Consider the following 21296-nt stretch of genomic DNA (forward strand, 5'->3'; position numbering starts at 1 on the left):
ACCGCGGGGAGGGGGCAGGAAGTGCCCGCCCCCCAAGCGGAAGTGCGGCCGCGGGGCGGACGGGCGCCGGCGAGGGACATTTGCCGGGCGCCGCCGCCGCCGCGCTCGGTTCCACCATGTCGGCGAAGCGGAAGGCCGAGGCGCTGATCCCGGCGGAGGAGAGCGATCAGCTGCTCATCCGGCCGCTGTGAGCGCCCTGGCGCCGGCGGGGACGGGCGGGGGGCTGCGCGGGGCGAGCCGCGGCCTCCGCGGGGGGCCGGGCCCGGGGGAGCCGCGGCGCAGGCGGCGGCGCTCGGCGCGGGGCTCCCGGCGCGGGGGTCGCCCCGGCGAGGGCGTGAGGAACCGCGTCTTCCCCGCGCGCGGTCTGGAAGTGCAGTGTGGAAGCGTGCAACAGAAGCGAGGCAAAAATCATCTTCTAACACTGGAGTCCTTTTCCTCGCGGGATTGGGTAGAACCTCGTTTGCATCGCAGTAAATGTAGCGTTCAGTCACTATAAATAACTGAGCTGAAGAGTGCTGCGCAATCGCTTATGTTTACACGGAAAAATAATCCCAGTAAAGGCGTGTAACGTTCAGATCAATCCATAGGGCGCGTGCTGTTTTTGTTTTGATGACTTTGAGCTCTTTTTGCAGAGGTGCTGGCCAAGAAGTAGGAAGATCATGCATTATTCTGGAGTTTAAAGGAAGAAAAATAATGGTAATTACAGTATGAATGCATTTGTATGTTCATGTAAAGTAAATCCAGATCCCAAAACAGAAGACGTGTCTAAGTGTGGATTCTAAAATCCGGTTTTGGTGGAACCTAATCCCAGTCTTTACTTACGGATATGGATAAACATGTATTTGTTCTCCTTCACTTTTTCGGCTGTTTTCTCATCTGAGAACTGAAGTATCATACATACTGGTTCTTATACACTTGCATAGTGTTGAACTGTGAATGAAGGCTTGCATACGTACAAAGCTGTAAATAAAGACTGGAATCTGAAAATGGGTTTTTAAAAGGTATTATTCAGTTTCCCAATGGAGCTAAGTCATCTAGACAGACATATTAATTGTGAAATCTGGTGCTAAAATATAAGAGTTTTTTTTTTTTTAATGGATCTTATTAGAAGCTTTAATTGTCTTTCATTTTTCAGCTTGATTGTGGGATCCACCCTGGACTGGAAGGAATGGATGCTCTTCCATACATTGATTTGATAGATCCTGCTGAGATTGATCTCCTCCTCATTAGTCAGTAAGTGGTATCTAGAAGAACAAATGCACTACGATTGCCTTGAGCAGTATTCACCTCTAATTTATTAAAGACGGGTTGAAAATAGGTGTTATCTAGATGTTAATGGCATGGCAAAATATTTAGATCAGTAGTTGCTACCTCCTTTTCGTTTTTTCACTTAGACACTGAACAGCTCTCTTAGCTCAGTGTGACTTCTGACTTTCATATATCCTAATCTGTTTTAATGCCATGTGACAGCTTCTGGAATGTGTTTTTCTACATAAAGACTGTTGAAAAGTATTAGTTGCATTTTTAGCTTTATTGGGCTATGAATGAAAAAGTTCTTATAGACTTAGGTCAGTTTTGGATCAGGCTTAAATGTGGCGTATCAGCTGAGAGGAGAGTCAGTTGTACATGCCTTAGCTAGTCATAAGCAGTTCTCTGAAAATACTGCGATCTGGTGAAATGTACGTGTTCCTCCTATATCTGAAAAATACTTCATTAAGATAGTTGAAGTCAAAAGTAAGACCAAATAAAATCGTTTTAGTAGTTCATGTTTTAGTCCATGGTATTCAACATGCAAATTTAGGATCAGCTTCATTAGCTTTCTTCTGTCTTCTCAGAAATTTACTGTGTTCCTCGTTCCCCTTATTTTTCTTCTCTCTCAACTTTTATGTAAATTACAAAAAATGTAATTTTGAGACTGTAGGGGTAACATCTTTGCAATTCATGGACAATTTCCTGCACTACTCTTACCTTTTCTCTGTTTTATTTCTGGTCACTAATGTACAAGATCTAGACCAGCATAGGTAACAATGAGGTTAAAAAATCTCTTTCTGGATTTTTATGGTGCTATGTTAATTCAATACAGTAGTAAATTATAGACACTGTGTTGTGTGATGTTAATGTATTAATTGGATTCATATGTCTATTTTAAGTTTCCATTTAGATCATTGTGGGGCTTTACCATGGTTTTTGCAGAAAACAAGTTTTAAAGGAAGAACATTCATGACACATGCCACAAAAGCTATTTACAGATGGCTTCTTTCAGACTATGTCAAAGTCAGGTAAGTGGGCCCATTTGTTGTCTTTAACTCCTGCATTAATTGCCCCATATATCCAATAGGAAAAGCTATTCAGTGCCATGTATTGGTGATTTGGGAGGCTTTTCGGATGTCTTTAAAGGATCATTCTTGGCTTAAAAATACAGTTTTCTTTTCATTATCCTTTCTTCTTCAAAGATGTTTCACTTAGTAAGGTGAGTGTAGTAGTAATAAGACTTGCATGTTACTGTTCTCTCCAGGCGATGTTTGCTCTCTGATGGTCATACAGTAATTAACTAGTATTATGAAATATAATGGCATTATCAAATATTTTGGGGCCTTATGCTAAATATGGTGTGCTTTGTATATAGTGTATATATATAGAGAGAGATATATAGTTTATATAGAAAAGTTACTGTATATAGAAGAAAAAATTTAGTTAGTGTATAGAGAAGTTTCTTGCAAAAGTGGCCTTGTGCAGCCTCTTACCTGAGATGATCATATATCAGCCTAACAAGCTCTGGCGTTCGTTACTTGCTGCTAGAGTTAGCTTAAGACAAAGCAGCTGAAGGTGACTGGATGAACTGGATGTTGCTGCAAGTAGCAAGATTAGAACAAGATTAGGAGCAACAAGACCTCCTTCTGTCTCATGGATTTACTGTCTCTCTAAAATTATTTCCTATCTGTGAAAAAATATGTCTTTGTTTCCTCTCATTCTTTGCATTTCCCTTCGTGGACCTTTTATTTAATTGTGTATTTCTTTTTTCTTTTTTTATTTTCCCCTTCTGCCTTTCTTGGGACACTCTTTTTGCTCTTACACTTCTTAACATTTATTCTTTTTTCGTAAGCTTCACAGAAGTAGTACGTCTTAAGCCACTAAAGATACAACTCACTCTTAAGGACAAGGTCAAATTAAAGATTATGTAGGCAAGGGCACAAAGAGTGCTCTGTTACTTATCATTTTTTCCTTCTGATACTTGTCTTGAGCAAGGCTACTGCCCTGAACCTACCTTAATTCAGCAGATTCCAGTTTGAGCCAGAGACCTGATGAACAGTCAGTCCTCTTTCAGTTTGTTTGTTCTAGGCCAATGGGAATAGTGAAAAAGTGTCTCTTTTCCCCTGCCCTCTTTTTTTTGTTCGTCGTCCAACAACAGTGTTGGCACTGTTACAACCTACGTGTAAGAGCAGCTGTTGATCATACTTCTCTTCTTGAAAAATGCACCCCAAAGACCTCTATCCTGGCCTGGGAATCCATTAATGCTTCTATTTGTTAGAAAAATACAGAGCAGATCCTGAATTTTAAAGACTATTGCAGTATGGCCTTTCAAAAGAAAGACCTTTTAACTTTGCTTAGGGGAACTACATTAGAATTGCTGGACTTGGCTTCTGATATGAGCAACTTAACATTTCTGAATGAGAGTCTTATTCTCAGTGGGGAAGAATATATCTGGACACTTTTTTTCCCCAGTATTTGTCTTAGCTGGTAAAATTAGCTGATATTTAACCATTTCATTTATATCTAGTAATATATCAGCGGATGACATGCTGTATACAGAAACGGACCTGGAAGAAAGCATGGACAAGATTGAAACTATCAACTTCCATGAAGTGAAAGAGGTGGCAGGGATTAAATTCTGGTGTTACCATGCAGGCCATGTTCTGGGAGCTGCCATGTTTATGATTGAAATAGCTGGCGTGAAGGTACTTTCTTTTTTGATATACAGTTGAAATCAAGCCCGAATTCTAACATAGTCACTAATTATTTATTACTAGCTTTTAAGGCCCACCACTGTGATCGGAACTGTCAAATACTTGGGCACACAGAAGGGAGGCCTTGTCTGAGAGTGTGTATTTTGAGATTGATTAGAATGGACAAGTAACATTTATGTATTGAACCAGGTAGCATATCTGGATTTTATGGAAGTGAGATATGATTCAGACTTTGAATTGGTTAACATTTGTCTGCCTTGCTGGTGTGCTCAGAGGTAGCTGATAGTTGAGGCAGCCTTACTGAGGCTACATTTTAGCAAAATACATGAGCAATTGTTTGGTTTTCTAATTCTGCTTTGCTACATCTGCCTGTCTGGATACTTAAATGCGATTCAACAGAGTATGAGAGTTACGTTTTTCTCATAACACCATCATGCTAAAGTACCTAAAGAAACAGAAATAATGCTAATTTTAGGCACAGAGAGATGAAATAAGTCATCAGATAACCACAGACAGTGCTGTGCCAAAGTCAGATATTGAACACAGTCTCAGCTGGGTTCAGTGCATTAGCAGGAAAATCACCATTTCTTCCCTCCACCCAAGGAAATGTTTCATACCGCCTTGAAGAGGGAAGTGAGGTGGTCGTCCTGAGGCTTGCTGTTTAGCGGACTTTGTCCACTGCATATAATGATTGAGATTCCAGACTTAGTAAGCGTAAAAAAGTGTAAAAAAGCATAGGAGTATATCTGCATTTACAGTGATTAAAATAAAGTACAGGCATCTTACTACTATCCTTGCTAATCAAGACTTGATGGAAAAAGAAGTTTCCCTATTATTATGCGTAACCCCAAAGGATTAGGTTTTAATGTCTATTATTTTCTTTGCCCTCCTGTGAAGCAGATGAGGAATGAGACAGTGACTCAACTGTAGACCACTTACTATCTGCTGCTGACCACGTGTTTTGTTGTTTGTGTTTTCATCAACAGAACGAGGGTTGAGTAAAACATGTTTAGTTCTGAAACTACCATTTATGGCTCAGAGAACTGCCTTCGACCCTGCAGTTTAGAACCCATGAAAAAAAAATACTGATAGGAGTAAAATCAATGCATTTGGTTTTCCTGATATAAAGGGAACATTATTGTGCTGTTTGGAAAATCTGTTAGATTACAGGATTTTGGCAAGGGGGAGGGGTATATCAGAAAATCTTAAAAGAATTTTTTAAAAATAGTTTTATTGGATTATTCATTATGTTTGCATTCTGATAGGCAAACTCTTATCTACTTTGTGCTTTTGTGTACAGTGGTATTGATGAACTAGTATTGTAAGCGCTATGCACATCAGAAGAGTATTTAGTTGAAGTACACTTTTTATTATAAATTCCTTGAAGTTATCTTTGCTAAGAAAAATATCATTCCTACATTCCTTTTTAAAGACTGCTGACTTGATTACTTGTAATCAGAGTAACTGCTTCTCTTTCTCTCAAACAGCTTTTATACACAGGTGATTTCTCGAGACAGGAAGACAGGCATCTGATGGCAGCTGAAATTCCCAATATTAAGCCTGATATTCTGATAATTGTAAGTTTTACAAAATTGTTTCTTTAAAACAGTAATTAGGTATGCATAGAAATACTACTTTAATTAGAGCTAAAATGCAATGAGAAGGCTAGTGGAGGTTTAACGGTAACATGCAATGTTTTGCATATCCAAACACTTGGATAGCACAGGTGTTCAGAACACTCTAACAGTTCTTTTCATTGTATTAAATTTTTTTTAAAACATAATTGTCATTTATAATACTTGTGATGAAATTTCTCAAACCTCCAGACAGACCGTTTCAAGATTGGGCATTTACCTGGTTTCCACTAGCATTAACTAGGTTTAGTGTATGAGCCTCACTGTAGCCAGATACCTTTCTTTAATAGATCTTAACCTACTTTCAAATATGTTTGCTGAGAATTTTCTGTTGGTGAAGATATAAGAGCTATTCCAAATCTTTTTCTTTTGTTTTCTGGTAGAAATTGTTTTATACTGAATCCATGTTTGGAAAATTAAGAGTTTAGTGGAAATTTTAAAAGAACCTGTTTTATTTGGAAATGAATAATGGGAAATTTTAGAGCAATGCTTAAAATTATATCATTTCTTTATTATGACCCTTCTAAATGCTTTCTGTAGCGGATAATTATTTCATTTTAGATCACTTCAAAATATTACATTTTGTGTAATTCCTTTATCTTCAGACTAGGTGTTTTTGAACTGTGGTACACATACCATGAGTGAACCATGTTAAAGTGGTAAGCCATTCAGCCAAACAGCGGGAGCATTTCCAGTTAGGAAAATAAGCATGTTAAAATTGAAGCCTCTTAAAAAAAAAAGAAAAAAAATCAAAATTAGCGAGTCTACCCTTCTTGCTGACAGGATCTGTCTCTCTAATTTGCTGGGAGGGGCATGTGGAAAGGAAAATGTTGGTCATATGTCCTGGTACAGGCGGTTACAGGATTTTGAGGGTTGCGTCCCTGCTCCTTTTGTCACCCTGAAAACTTCATGTGTACAATGTAATGGCATATAAGCAGACACCCTTAATTGTAAAATAGAAGTTACGTTTCTGTATGATAGTAACAATATATTGGTCTGCGTTTTCTCACCAAATTTGGAGGAGGAGATTAGGAATTAGTCTCTGTCACTACTTTTAATACTAATTTTCCCTATACATAGGAATCCACCTATGGTACTCACATTCATGAAAAAAGGGAAGAGCGAGAGGCAAGATTCTGTAATACCGTTCATGACATTGTAAATAGAGGAGGTAGAGGTCTTATTCCTGTGTTTGCCTTAGGTCGAGCTCAAGAACTGCTTTTAATTTTAGGTATGTATCTTCCCAGTTCCTCTTTTATAAAAGGTATGTAAAGTTAAATGAGAATGTTTTCATGAGCAGTCTTTAGGTGAAAAAATTTTAAAACAATTCTTTAGCTATTTTTCCAGCTTGTTGATTACCTGAGAATATGTAATATTGTTTGTCCAGATGTTAAAAAAAATAAATAAATAAAACGCATGGTCTTTTTCAAAGTGTACATATGAGAAAGACCGTTCTGCTTTATGAGGTAGAAGAGACCTAGAAAGGGAAGGGAATGGTTTTTAATTGCAGGGTAATTGCTTGAGTTCTAAACCTTGCTGAATAGGAATTTCAGCAAATAGAGAGTATTACTACAGACTGAAAAGTAAGTTATTAAAATATGAACTTTTAAAACTATTTTGCCAGAAAAGGGTATGTTTTGTTCAAACGTTTCAGTACCTTTTCCATTTAATTCACAAGTCTATATGAAGAAGTCTTCTTAGGGAAAGTTTGGAAGACCATAATGAACACTTCCAGTATTTCTGAAGTAAACATGATAAGGGAAAATGTTAGTAAGAACTTTGGATCTATATGTAGGGTAGTATTCAGTATTGTATAGTAGAATTATTTACATCATATTGTCATTGATCAAGTTTGGTTTTGATAGAGGATGTTAAAAAGTGAACATTTTAAATCTCATGCAGACATTAGTCTGTAATTCATCAATCTTTTTTCCCTATGTGTAGATGAACTGACTTCATACAGAGAGGCTTGAAAATACATCTGCTAAAGCTAGAAACATAATTGGTTGCTTAATTGGGTAGAAAATGCAATTGCATCATACATCTACACAACTGAACCCCGCAGGCTTCTGTGCTTCTTTTTCTTCCTTCCATAAGTGCCCAACGAAAAAGAAAGTATTGTGATACAGAAAATTATTATGATGAGTGCTATCTTTTAATGTTATTTTAAGTCCTGCTACTGCTTGCCTTTCGTTGATGCTTTCCATCTTATATTTGGGCTTATTAGGATACTCATGACAGTGAGCTTCTCTGATATATTCTGAAAAGCTTTATCTGCAGATCAAAGCCATATCATATAAACATACAAATATAGCCACAAGAACATAACACTCTCCTTTGATGATTGTTCCTCAAATACGTAATATAAATGTGCTTTATGCTGACAGAGCTGTATCCATGTGGGACAAGGAATAAGTTACGTTTGTATAGCTGCATTCAGAACTCTTCTTTGTGTTTAATAAAGGACATAGCTGCTGTCATCAGTGGTGAAAGAAGTTGTGGCTAGTAGGGGGGGCTTTTCTCCATTTTTTGTTTCAGCTAAGCTTGTAAAATGCAACTGTTTGTGTTATACAAGAAGCAAAGCTTTGTGCGTTAAACTCTACAGATCTATTCCGAACAACTTTGATATAGTGAATTCTCACTAAAATATCTATGTACAGATGTTCCTAGCTGTAAGCTGTATAATTAATATTTGACAAAAACATGTAAGCCTTCTTGCAGTGGTATTGCAAAACTTTTATTGTAATAAATGTAGATTTATTGTCATCTAGTAGCATGCATACTTATACTTTGTATACCATGCTTATACCATGCATACTTATTCCTTGGTGATTGTTTGCTCTGAGCTGCGAAAAACAGCTGAGGTTCATCTTGTTTTTTTCTTTTGATTAGCTGTATGCCTTTTCAGCTGATATTTGTCATCTTTGGTAGGGCAGATAAAAAGCCATGGTTTTGATTTTCTGTAATAAGAGCAATAGAAAAATTGATGAATTTGTTTTACAAAAAAAATTGACATTTTGGAGATAATGCTGTATTTATTATATTTTTTTTTTTAGATGAATACTGGCAGAATCATCCTGAACTCCATGATATTCCTATATACTATGCGTCCTCTTTGGCAAAGAAATGCATGGCAGTTTATCAGACATATGTCAATGCCATGAACGACAAAATCCGCAAGCAAATAAACATCAACAATCCGTTTGTTTTCAAGCACATCAGTAATCTGAAGGTAAGCTTGAGAAAAGTTGTTTTACATTAGAGGAAGAATGATAGAATAGTTTTTATCTGTCTGAATATTTTTGAATTTCTGTTATTCTAACAGTTTAGATATAACGTCTGCCAGTATTTAGAGAGCTGGTTGAAAAGAGCTTATGCCCCAACATTTCTTCCACTAGAGATCCTTAAATTTATGGACTGCCCCTTATGGGCACAAGTAGGAAGAGCTTTCCTAGAAAAGGCTGTTTTTATGAGGACGGCGTATAAGCTGTGAACGTAAGGCTACGCTTATATCCTGTTCAGGGGTGTGACTAGGCTGTCCTTCATTGAAGTGAGCTATAGTAACTGGTACTCTTGCCATTTGTCCCCTTAGAGTATGGATCACTTTGATGATATTGGCCCAAGTGTTGTGATGGCTTCCCCAGGTATGATGCAGAGTGGTTTATCCAGAGAGTTGTTTGAGAGCTGGTGCACAGACAAGAGAAATGGAGTAATTATTGCAGGGTACTGTGTTGAAGGAACGCTTGCAAAGGTGAGTTGTTAATGCACCACAGTGTTCTTTAATGCAACACATGCACGACTTTGCATTAAAAAGAATTGGCCAGTAGCAAGTGCCTTGGTTTCAGCTTGCTAGACAAGAAGATTGCTGATAGGTAGGCAGAGTTAGGTACCCGGTGTATTTGGCTAATGCTAAATGAATTAAAAAAAAAAAAAAAAAAAAAAAAAAAAAAAGAACTTGCATATGACTGTTTGCAGTAATGGTATGCAGAATGATGGAATGATCTTTTCTAGGAGCAGTTACTTTGCCTCAAGGAGGAGTGGTTGATATTTTTATTCATCTTTGTACTCCTGCCATTATCAAACTCTTTGGGCAGGGAGTCCTGACCCTAGTTTTAAAGGAGTCAGTGTTAAATCTAACACTGCTGACATGTCAGAGATCAGACTGCCTTGCACATATTGTGCCACTGTCAGGTTGTAGAGAATGAACACCTTTATGCATTTCCGCAGCTTAAGGGCAACCACAACGTTTAGTTTTTGCTTTTAGAGACACAAATCACGCACTTGTTACAGTTTCAGTGCAACTTGGAGAAAGACGTTATGTGTAAAAAGAATGAAATGCCAGCTCTGCTGGGGATGCAAAAGATGAAATGTATATGTTTGTTCTCATTCATGGGTGTGTGTTTGTGGGAGCTGGGTCTTGCCTTTTTGTTTTGTTTTTTTCAATTTTTTCATTACTAAGCTCTTAATAGTATTTTTTTCTTCTTTTTTTAATGTAAAGCATTAGTTGTATTATGTCTGTAGGAGGCTTTTAAATCTTTATATTTAAAGTGCTTTTTCTTCTAGCACATCATGTCTGAACCTGAAGAAATCACAACTATGTCAGGGCAAAAACTCCCACTGAAGATGTCTGTAGACTACATTTCTTTCTCTGCTCACACAGATTATCAACAAACTAGTGAATTTATCCGGGCCCTGAAACCTCCACATGTGGTTAGTATACATGCTACTCATTTCTCAAGGGTGGGATTCATCAACCCAGTTCACAGCTTTGAGTTGTCAAGGCAAGTATTGGTGTTTAGCAGTAGGCAGCTTCCCTACGCTTTGAAAAATAAAAGGTGGAGGTTGTAACTCTTTTCAGATTGTTGTCTTAGCAAAGTAAAGATGAACTTGCTCTTCTTGCTTTCTGCATGTAGGATAGCTGGGGATGAGTAAAGGGTATCTGGGAGCAGTAAAGGACCAGAATTTCAAAGTGAGAACTAGGATTCGAAACTTACTGGGACTGGAGGAGAATGAGTGTGCAAACAAATTGTAGCAGAAGAAAAGAGGATTTAACTTGATAAAGAAACTTGAGAGCTTAATAAGTATACTTCTTGAATTATGCATTTAGTTTTTTATATAGATGAACAGATATATCTACATGCAAATAAAAAAAACTTTTATAGTTGAGCTTAAATTTGTGTTTTCATTTCATAATATAACAATTTGTTCATGCATTAAAAGTGAATTGAAATCTATATAACACATTCTGCTTATTTACATGTACTATCTACTAAAACTCAGTGTCATGGTATCTAAGTCTTTGAATATTGCATAGGATACAAAAGGCAAACAGAACTGTATATAGTATAGTTGAGCTAATGTTTCATATGTTGTGACCTTATGAAATACATGTTTTTGTAAAGATGATGTCAGGAAGGCAATTTTCTTGGATAATTTGTTGACAGCTCTGTTTTGAAAAAGTACCTTACATTAAGAGGAAAACCACCTTTCCTACAGATTTTAGTTCATGGAGAGCAGAATGAAATGGCCAGGTTGAAAGCAGCATTGATAAGAGAATATGAGGATAATGATGAAGTTCATATAGAAGTTCATAATCCTAGGAATACTGAAGCTGTGACATTGAACTTCAGAGGAGAAAAACTTGCTAAGGTATAAAATTAACACTTTGTTGTCTGTACCACATTATTTTTCTCTGTGATAAAGACTGTATGTTTTCTTCCAAGTTTCTCTTTTTAACTGGTTTCAGATTAGATTCAGATGTTTTCTGTTTGTGAGCTGTATATTATGACTTTGATTCAAACTGATTCAGTTTGAATTAGAACTTTAGGTTAGCTATTATATCCCTGAAAAAGTTGATGAAATAGTACTACATTACTGCAGTAATACACCTGCTCTAATTATATATTTACTCTCCCTTTAAAATAAAATTCACAGAGAAATTTACAGTTCATCTGTTCAGCTTCTACAGTAATACAGGATCATAGAATAATTTCTGGTAGAGAGGACCTTGGGACTGCATTTGGTCTAACTTCTGCTCAGAGCAGGGCCAACTAGAGCAGGTTTCTTGAGGCCTCCAGGTTTTAATTTGCCCAAGGATAAAGACTCCACAACCTCTCTGAGCAACATGCTCCTCTGTGACATTTACCCTCAAGGTGAAAAAAATCCAAGTCTTTCCTAGCGGTATGAAAAGCAGGATTAGAGTGAAATTTCTTCCCAAATTATGTGAAAATGTAGTCTGTACATACGCTTTCTGTGGCAGCCATTGATGCAAAAACTGCATTGGCTTTTTACATGTTAACTCTTTCAGTCTTTTTTTGCTACATCTCAAAACACTTTCTGTTCAGGGTTACTCTCTGTTTCCTTTATTTTCAGAGTAATTTTTTGTTTGTTCTTTCAGCAAAGTCTGTATTTCATCTCCAGACTGAATTGCAAGGTACAAAAACTTCAGATTGCCTTGTTGCATTATATGTTTTTATTTTCAGGTGATGGGATCTTTAGCAGATAAGAAGCCAGAGCAAGGACAGAGAATTTCTGGAATCCTGGTTAAAAGAAATTTTAACTATCATATTCTTTCTCCTTGTGACCTCTCCAGTAAGTAAAGATATTAATATGCACAGTAGGTAACTGAAATTTATTGTATCCTTCTTTTGCCATTAAACAATTCCAGATGAGGGAGTTCGGTAATTTTGTCAAGTAATTAGTGAGCCTCTTAGGCAAAACTGTACCAAAATAAAACTAAAGTTGTCAAGTGTTGAAGTAAGAGGCAAGATACTTGATTCATTTTTTGTTGAAGTTTAAAATGTTTTCTATTTTTTCCTCTGAAAGAAAAGGAGTAGAATTGCATTCTCCTTCTGATTACCTAAAAATTCTTCCTGTGCATGAATATGTATAAAGCATGCTAGTGAGAACAGAAGAGGGCACTGACCACTTGTCCTGCCAGTTTCTAAAATGTCATCAGTTTTTACTGTAAAAAGGGTGCAGTGCAGTGAAAATATATACTACTCTTATGCTATTTATTACTATATAAAATGATTTATTCTCACAATACAGGAAACTAAATAATTAAATGGGATGGTAAGGTGAGAAGAGTTTGCGGAAAAAAAATATGCTCTTCTGATTGATTGCTTGTCTCTAATGCTTATGATAAAATACAAACTCTCATGGGCATCTTAACTGCAAATACATTATTTATCTTAGAAAAGACAGTAACCCTCCTTACGCTTAAATGTCTTTTTCAACCTTTTGTCTTAAATGTATTAGTGCCATTATTTCTCTGTAGTAACTTTTTTTTTCTTTAGGAAGTAAGGTTATAGGAATATTTTTAATGCTTTTTAAAATTATTTACAGATTACACAGACTTGGCGATGAGCACTGTAACACAGACGCAAGCCATTCCATATACTGGTCCTTTCAATCTGCTTTATTATCAGCTACAAAAACTTACTGGTGTGTATTTGGAAATAAATGTTCATGATTTATAGCAATTAACTTTTAAAACAACTCACAGTCTTCTGGGAACTTCTGAGAGGAAACTGCTTTGCTTTGCCAGTAACCAAAGAACTGTAATTTGTTTCATATTTTGCAACATTTATTAAATTATGCAGCTTCTGCTAGATGGAGTTCATGAGTATGACTCATTGTTTCTGTGGGATTCTACTGTAGCTGTAATATAAAATCATGAGCATATGGAAGTGCAGAGTTTCAGCCCCCAAAGTGACTGCTGTAGCCACTCTGATGCATTATTGATTTATCTCTTATCTCCAGCCCTAAGATAGAATAGTTAGTTCCATCCAGCTTACAAAACAAGGACAAAAGCTCTGTCCTTCTTCGTAACAGGCAGCCTGTTCTGTGGCTACCCAGGTGGCAAGAATGTAGCTTTCCTGTTGGTGGTGGTGGTTTTGTTCTTTTTTTTTTTTTTTTTTTTTTTTTTTCTTGTTTTTTCTTCCCTGAGACAGATGTCATTTAAATCTGCCACTAGAACAATCCCCAATGTCTCTATCTAACTTTCTTGCAGAATACATGCAACTCGTGTCTTGGTTCATTTAAAGGCATGCACGCTTTGCAGGATCCCTTTCCAGATTTAAAACTCAGGATTTTTTTTTATTTATTTCCTTCTTTAATATCAGAATCTAATTCATATCACTAGTGAGTAGAACAGTGATATTCAGCTAGTGCTCAGGTCTCATATTCTGAATGCTACCTAGCACACAAATACTTTTGTTTTACATTCTGTGCTTATGTAAAGTAAACAATGGGTTATCCTCTAGGGATAATGGAGGACCTGCTTAATTCTGCAAATGGAGCACTAAATTTCATGTCTGTTTTCTTTTCCACTGGTATACTAACCTGAGCACTGTAAGCTATTAAACTATGAGAACCCAAAACAAGTAAAATGGCCAAAATTACATATTAAACAAACAAATAAACCTAAACAAAGAAAGCAGTAATATCAGGTAAGGAAAGGGAATATACACTGCTGTCTTAGAAATGGATTGTGAGCTGCTGTCAGTAGTCATGATAATAAGAAGTAATTCTCTGTTTCCTTAAAATGAGCTGCATTCTCATGCAGATAAAGGTACTCTCATTTTCAGTACAATTTTGCTAACTGTTTTTTTGCCACCTTTTAGGTGATGTAGAAGAAGTAGAAATCCAACAAAAACCAGCCTTGAAGGTTTTCAAAAATATTACCGTGATCCAGGAACCAGGCATGGTAGTGCTTGAGGTAGGTGTTTTTAGGGGGGCACTGTTCCACTCTCCAATTTCTGCAAAATAGCATTTTATAGGTTCATGGCAAGTTACATGTTGGAATTATTATTAAATACTTACATGTTGGATAATGAGTAGAATGAAAGCTGTAACAAATTTTCCCTTGAGCTATCGTCTTATGTCGATGCATGTTGTTTCACTGATGTATGAATTCCTCACTATAATCATAGTCATGTTTTGAGCAATTTCATGCTGATACTTGACGATAGCAAGTCAGACTAATTGATAGATTCAATGCTGGTTTTTTTCTTTGGCAAATAGTAATTGGAAATTTAGTCAAAATGTTCCTTCCACCATCTAAATAGTTGTAGTAGTTAGTAATTATTTCTTAAATCCGTTATGAAACGTTTTAATAACAACAAATTTTTTATGAGAAGTGACAGGAATATACTAAGTTATAAGTAGTTTAAAAATTATTTAGTGTAAAATGTATGGCAGTCATTTGAAGTTAGAATTCAGAAGGGGAGAAAAAATGAAGAGAATTCCATGCATGTTATGCTGCTTTTAAGTGGCATTATTCATTTAGCCCAATTATGGGCCCAAATTACTTTTTTTTTTTTTTTTTTTTTTTTTCTTCCAGTGGGTGGCAAATCCTGCTAATGATATGTATGCAGACACCGTGACAACAGTGATACTGGAAGTTCAATCAAATCCAAAAATACAAAAAGGTAGTAAGTGTTATGCTTATTTAACTAAGGCATTCCTTCTTAATTTTTGATACAGAGCTTAAAGGAAATATTACCTTGCAACAGATTTTGCATTTTTGTGTTTCCTGTTTTGCAAAACTTCTTAGTGAATAAGATCAACATAGAATTTGCTACTTAGAAACAGGAATGCAACTTGATTTTTGTTATTTATAACACACTTACTGTAACTTTTTCATATATATTAACTTATGGCTGACTGTAGAAATACAACCTTATTATAAAATACGTGAAATAGTTTATATACAAAAATCTAAAGGGAATAATATTTAACTTAGGTAATGAATTTATCATGCCTCATCTAAACAGTTTAATCTCCCATTTCAAAATTATGATTAGTGTTCATGAATGATATTCCTGTGACTGTATGACAGAAAGAAGTAGGTAATGCTGTAAAAAGTCTGACTGATTTCACAGTTACACTTAGGCAGACCCTGTGAACAAGGAGTGTTATTGAGTATGGATAGCATTATCAGATACTGGATTTGGCATTGCTGTCCAGGTACCACAGCAATTTTATCAGGATTACTAATGATGATGATTTATATTGTTATTTGTTCTACTATTGTTTTGAGTATATATTTTACTATGCTTAGAATCCAGAACAAATATTGAATATTGGGTTGGCATCTCTTCTGTGACACTGAAAATAAATGTTGGCAGCACAGTAGTGCAGATTTTTTTGATAAATGGATTAAATTAAATTTTATTTTGTAGGGTTTTGAATCACTTTTTCACCACTACATGCATTTATACTAGGAATATACATGATTATTTTACCTGCCAAAATCTTTGTTAAATTCTGCCTTCATTTACCCTTGCGTTTATCTAGTGAAATTAGCAGCATTTAGGCATGCACCGTAGAGCATTATTTGTCTTCGATTTGGATGTGGTCAGGCAAGTCAAACCCAAAATTCTATTCCCGGAGTGTTACATAAGAGTAATCATACTATTTATTTTTATGGCAAAAGGGCAGTATGAATCATGATCATACTAAATTAGATTAATCCCCAGGTCACATCTTAAAACTCATGGGATGCATCTGTATTGCCAGGCAGCCATGCTCTCTGACTCTAGCCAGGGCACCGGTGGCACGTGTTGTGGCTCCCTTCTGACCCTAGTGCCTGGTTTTCCTCATGTGGAACCTGGAGCACTGGGGTGGAGGTGAGGGAGTCCATCGGATCTGAACCCAATACTCAGATGAGGTGTGCACTTGAACCCACAAGCCTGAAAAATAGTTTCAGATCCTGTGCCATTCATATCATCCCTTCAGCCCTTGATTTCCCTGTCAAACCAGTCTGTGATGATCTTCCTTTTGTCTAGTTCTGGTCTTAAAATTCTATACAAAACCACATCTTCTCATCTTACCTAAAATTTTTCGTGTCATTCTATATCAGATCCTCTACTGAAGGCCAAAAGTCTAGGTCTGCAATGTTTCCTTAAAATAATTTGATTATTTTAAGTTGCTAAAAAAGGCTGATAATGAGGAGAGTCTAGCTTGATCTCTCCTGTGAATCCATGTGGCTTTTTATTCCACTTCTAATAAAGTTTTGTTTCCAAACCACCAACATGGAAGGCGTTAGAACTATATGGACAAACAGGTGTTTATTTTCTCTGAATTACTCCTTGTGTCTTTTTAAATACACACACACACACTCTTACATATAAAATCGCAATTACTGTTCCTTCATTACTTAGTCCATACTTGACTCAACAAATTTGTTAAAAATTCTTGCTCTTGAGTTACAATTTCACATAGCAGTTCTTTTGCTGTTTTGGGATTAAGGTTATCCATTTTCCTCATCTAAGCAAATAGGAGTGTAATTTTCATACCTTGGTTGTGACAATTTTCAATATACAGATTCTTATCAGCACTTCTAGCCTTGCCCTCATGTTCTGCTTTGCTGAACGTAACCCAAAATACACATTTCATTTTTGGGTGGTACTTTGACATCTTCATTTCTTCTATCTATTTATATGGCTGTAAAAGATTTTTACTCTTTTTTTACTGATTTATTATTATTGTAATATTTGACTTGGCTTGAATTTTGGTGGTTCCCATTTTATCTGTACAAGTTCATAGTACCAATATCTAGCTCTTTCCTCCCCATCAGTTAATTTCTCTTTCTATTTTTATTTGCCTTTTTGCATTATTTCTCATGTTGTTTCATGGTGGAAATTCTGTCAACTAAATTTCCAGCTTCTTCTGACACCCTCCCCCCCCCCCTTATTTGGGATAAAAAACACATTCAAAATAGCTTTTGCACTCATGTTTCAGAGTATGTTCATGGGATCGTGAGTAACTGAATTTAAACATCTCAAGTTGTTGCTCAGTTGAGCATGTGCCTGCTCTTGCTCTATTTTCAGTATAAAGTTGTTTTGTTCAGTAGACTCAGTTACTGCTTCTTATCTAAGGGATGCTAAATTTTTAAGATGTACTTGCTCAGTCTCTTGCAATCATGAAGTTCTTCAAAGAATCTCTAATAAATTCTAACTACTATTGTGTTCAGTTTAGTCTGATTTTTTCAGCTGACTTAGAAATCTTGAAAACTAGTTTTTAAAAAGCTACCTTCTTTTAAAATAGTACTCTAGTTGCAGACCTGTCAACAGGATAATTTTAACTGGAAAAAGTAATGATTTTCATGACTAGCTCTTCCTGCAGACTTCTAAAGCCATTAAAGACAAATATTTAAATGATTATTATATTCAAAAGCAAATTACTTGTTTTAAATTCAGAACTAGCTATTGATTTCTAAACCAAGGCTAAAAAGAGCATAATTGTTTTAATTTAATCTCTGTATGTTGAAATACATTCCAGGAACGTCTGTGCCTATTACTGCTATTCACATTTGTTGTTCAGTTTTACCTTACATGTTCTCTGCATGCTCCCAGCCTCCATGATGCAGTATTAGCCTATAAACAAGAGAAAATGGAGGGAATATAAACAAATGATGAAAATGGATTATTTTCACTTTAAGTAAAATAAATATGAGAAGTAATAAGCATAAACAATAAAAAAGAGAAATAAGTAAGATTGAACATAGTAAGTTTTCTATTTTAAAATATGGTAAGTAAAGGGAACGCAAATTTGAAATGTAAGGACTTCTTTTAATTTTCCATTTTTTTTTTTTTGTTACATTCTCTTTATAAATAGTTTAAACATTTTATACCTGTATTTCACATAGCTTTTAGATTTTTTTTTTCATAGAAATCAGTTAGGAACCAAACTGTATCAATTAACTAATCTTCCCTCCAGCAAAAGTCTGAAAATAAAACGATTTTTTTCCAGCTGCGGTACATAAAATTTCCAAAAAAGTAGATATGGATGTGTATAGTAAGAGGATGGAGATCATGCTTCAGTAAGTTGACTTATATTTCTCTAAATAAAAATGATCAGTAACTATTAATCAGGTAAATACAGTAATTTTAGCACACTAAAATTTAAAGTACTCTATGCAAATTTACATCAGTCTGTGAAGGCCAAGAAGGGATAAGTAAAATATTCCTATTACCATTAAAATTTTGAATCAAGAGGGCAGTTATTTATCCCAGAAACAGAGCTGTGAACTGTTTGTCTCCCCAAACCGTGCTATGATTGCTTATGAAAATACCGTAATTTGAATCATGTCTGTTTTAAAACTTGTTTTGGTGTATATTCTGCTATTTGGGAAGAACTCTATCTTTTGAAGTCAAAGGGGCCTTTCCCTTTATTTATGATAAGATTTATTTCAGTAAAATCCTTACTGTTATGTGACACTTACTTTCATAAAATAGGTTGGTATTTGTTAATTAAATTTGAGTGAGTTAAATAATATCTGAAAAGAGATACTGTACTGACAGAATGCCTTTGGAAGCCTAAAATTAATAGAAATAAAAACAGAAGACTGCTGTTTGGCCATGGTTTTTACTTACAGATTTTTGTTTTAGGGACATGTTTGGGGAAGACTGTGTAAGTTCAAAAGATGGTTCTGTCCTATGTGTCACAGTAGATGGAAAGACTGCAAACATTTCACTGGACACTCGCGTACGTACAGCAAAGAACTTTGATTTATCTATATTATTTTGAGCAGAGATGTGTCTCAAGTTTAATATACAGTGCTGCCTAGAATATTGTGTATACTAGGGAAATGCTTTTATCCTTAGTATCAAAGCAGTTTGTGTGATAATATTTTTTCCAAGTGTTAATTCTTAACACAATGCTTTTACAGTTAATGTGTTTTAGCACAGATGTCTGTATGTTTGTGTACACTAGGTTGTGTTTTAACAATGCATAAACAGCACTGAGAACACTATGTAAATATATGTTTACTGACTATTTAAAATGTGCTCTTCTCAAAATCTTCCTGGAATCTTCAAGAAGCTACTTGGTCAGAACAGTAACAAGTTAATAATGAAAAAGAAAAGATACTGTTTTTGAGCTTAGGAAGTACACAGAGTCAAGAAAAATATTATTATGTAATTGCTGCCCTTTGCTTTTTAGATAGAGCAGTCTTAGAATTGGTGTGAATGTCAGTGAACTTGGATTTTTGGTATCCATCTTTATTTTTTCTATGACAAGATATTTCTAAGACATTCTCTAAGACTTGCCTAAGACATTTTTAATTACTTTTATGATAAAAAAAATTACATCTGAGGTAAGTATTATCTTACAGGTGTGGGAACATCACTGTGGAGATTGCCTGAATACAGATGTCTGCATCTCTGTGATGAATCCACACATTTTATAATATTAACCTAATATAATGCAGATGAATTCACAGATAAAATGAAAGCTCCAAGGACTGAACTTTGTGTTTTTATTTGATACATTTTGTTTTGAATCAAATGTAATGTGTTTTACTTAGTATTTTTGGAACAAGTAATTAAACGTAAAATTCAGTATTAATTTTGTTGTCTCTTGGCAAGACTTGCGTAAATCTAATTTCTTCTACATGTTGGTGGACTATCTAAAAATCTGTGGTGAAAATTTAAGATAACTTTCTTTTCACTTTGTGTGATAACTACAGAAATGTTTAGTGCTACTCACAGATTATCTATTTTGCTTTCCCCTTATTAGCATTCTTCACATTGTTTTTAAAGTAATATGAAGTGCCAGTTGTTCTAACATACTTTTCCTCTCTTCCCCCAGACGGTTGAATGTGAGCCAGGAAGTGAAGATGATGAATCCCTTCGGGAAATGGTGGAACTGGCTGCACAGAGGCTCTATGATGCTCTCAGCCCAGTACACTGACCTCTGTAGATATCTAGGATACATCACAAAAATTCTTTTTTAATGTTCAATTTACTTGGACTATTTTTTAATAAAATAATCTTTTCCTCAGCAAGTCAGATGTACCAACTTTTTGATTGTAAAACTACTGCATTATTTCAAATAATGGATGAACAATCTTACAGCAACTATATTTGTACACGTACATCATAATAAAGTTAAGAGTTGCATACTTTTTTTTATGTGCACATACAACAAATACAAAAAAGTTCTTAACCTTGTGTGGATTGATTTACTGTCCAAATGATAGACTTAGTTAAATTAACTGCAGGGAAACTTGTATTTTTGAAGATTAATGAGCAGTTAGAGGATGAACTGGATGCCTTAGGTTTGCATATGTTAAGAGTCACATTTGTATATAATTTTGTTCTTGTCAGGAAATCATTTAACTTGTATGCTTTTATCTGCTTGAAATCAAATGGGCTTGAACACACTTAAAATGGAATCTGTGGATGCTGAATTCAATTGGAGCTGTAAAACCATGTATGGAGTCATTGTCATTGACTGTACTAGATTAACAAAACAAGCTTCAAGAGAAATCAGTAGTTTGCCTGTAGCAGCCTTAACTGCAGATGTCAGTAATTCTTTGACAGTAAGCATGCATCTGCTCCTGTTCTAGTGAAATGGTGTTTCTGGACAAAATGATATGGGATATCAGAAACTGCAGTATTTAGAAAAGAATTTCAAATAGAAATATGATAATCTGAGTTAGTAGAGGTTATTGTCAGTCACTGAAAAAATGCTCCCATAAAGTGAGTGAAAACCCACAAAAGAGCATGAAGCTGTATTTGCCTCATACACCCAACAAACTTCTTTTTCTCATTTTTTTTAATTGGCATATGATCTTTATTAAAAAAAATGTATTAGTGCAATACATGTGTGTGTCAGCTTTCTTCTCAGAATGAGCCATTGGCTAATTAAATAAGATTAAGTCTTTTTAAAGAGATTTCAAAAAGAA

General features: G+C 35.5%; 1 protein-coding gene across 2 annotated transcripts; it reads left to right on the forward strand.

Annotated features, from left to right (window-relative positions):
- The first annotated feature begins 27 nt into the window (after nt 1–27).
- CPSF3 (cleavage and polyadenylation specific factor 3) lies at nt 28–20393 on the forward strand. Of its 2 annotated transcripts, XM_062573016.1 has the most exons (18): nt 28–187; nt 633–696; nt 1136–1233; nt 2151–2279; nt 3779–3956; nt 5453–5542; nt 6680–6830; nt 8656–8831; nt 9192–9350; nt 10163–10309; nt 11096–11248; nt 12082–12190; nt 12947–13045; nt 14227–14321; nt 14946–15033; nt 18359–18428; nt 18997–19093; nt 20198–20393. In XM_062573016.1, the coding sequence occupies exons 1-18, from the start codon at nt 117–119 to the stop codon at nt 20297–20299; spliced, it is 2076 nt and encodes a 691-aa protein (XP_062429000.1). In that variant the 5' UTR covers nt 28–116; the 3' UTR covers nt 20300–20393. The 2 variants fall into 2 exon arrangements, with proteins under 2 accessions (XP_062429000.1, XP_062429001.1); XM_062573017.1 differs by lacking the exons at nt 28–187; nt 633–696; nt 1136–1233 and having other exon boundaries at nt 2228–2279; nt 3907–3956.
- The last annotated feature ends 903 nt before the right edge of the window (nt 20394–21296 follow it).

The sequence above is a fragment of the Rhea pennata genome, chromosome 3, assembly GCF_028389875.1.
Source record: "Rhea pennata isolate bPtePen1 chromosome 3, bPtePen1.pri, whole genome shotgun sequence".
NCBI lineage: Eukaryota > Metazoa > Chordata > Aves > Rheiformes > Rheidae > Rhea > Rhea pennata.

Coding starts and splice junctions, on each gene's coding strand:
- CPSF3 (XM_062573016.1), top strand. CDS start 117: ATGTCGGCGAAGCGGAAGGCCGAGGCGCTGATCCCGGCGGAGGAGAGC. Junction 9,351..10,162: donor TTGAAGGAACGCTTGCAAAG/GTGAGTTGTTAA, acceptor TTTTTCTTCTAG/CACATCATGTCTGAACCTGA. Junction 18,429..18,996: donor AGGATGGAGATCATGCTTCA/GTAAGTTGACTT, acceptor TTTTTGTTTTAG/GGACATGTTTGGGGAAGACT.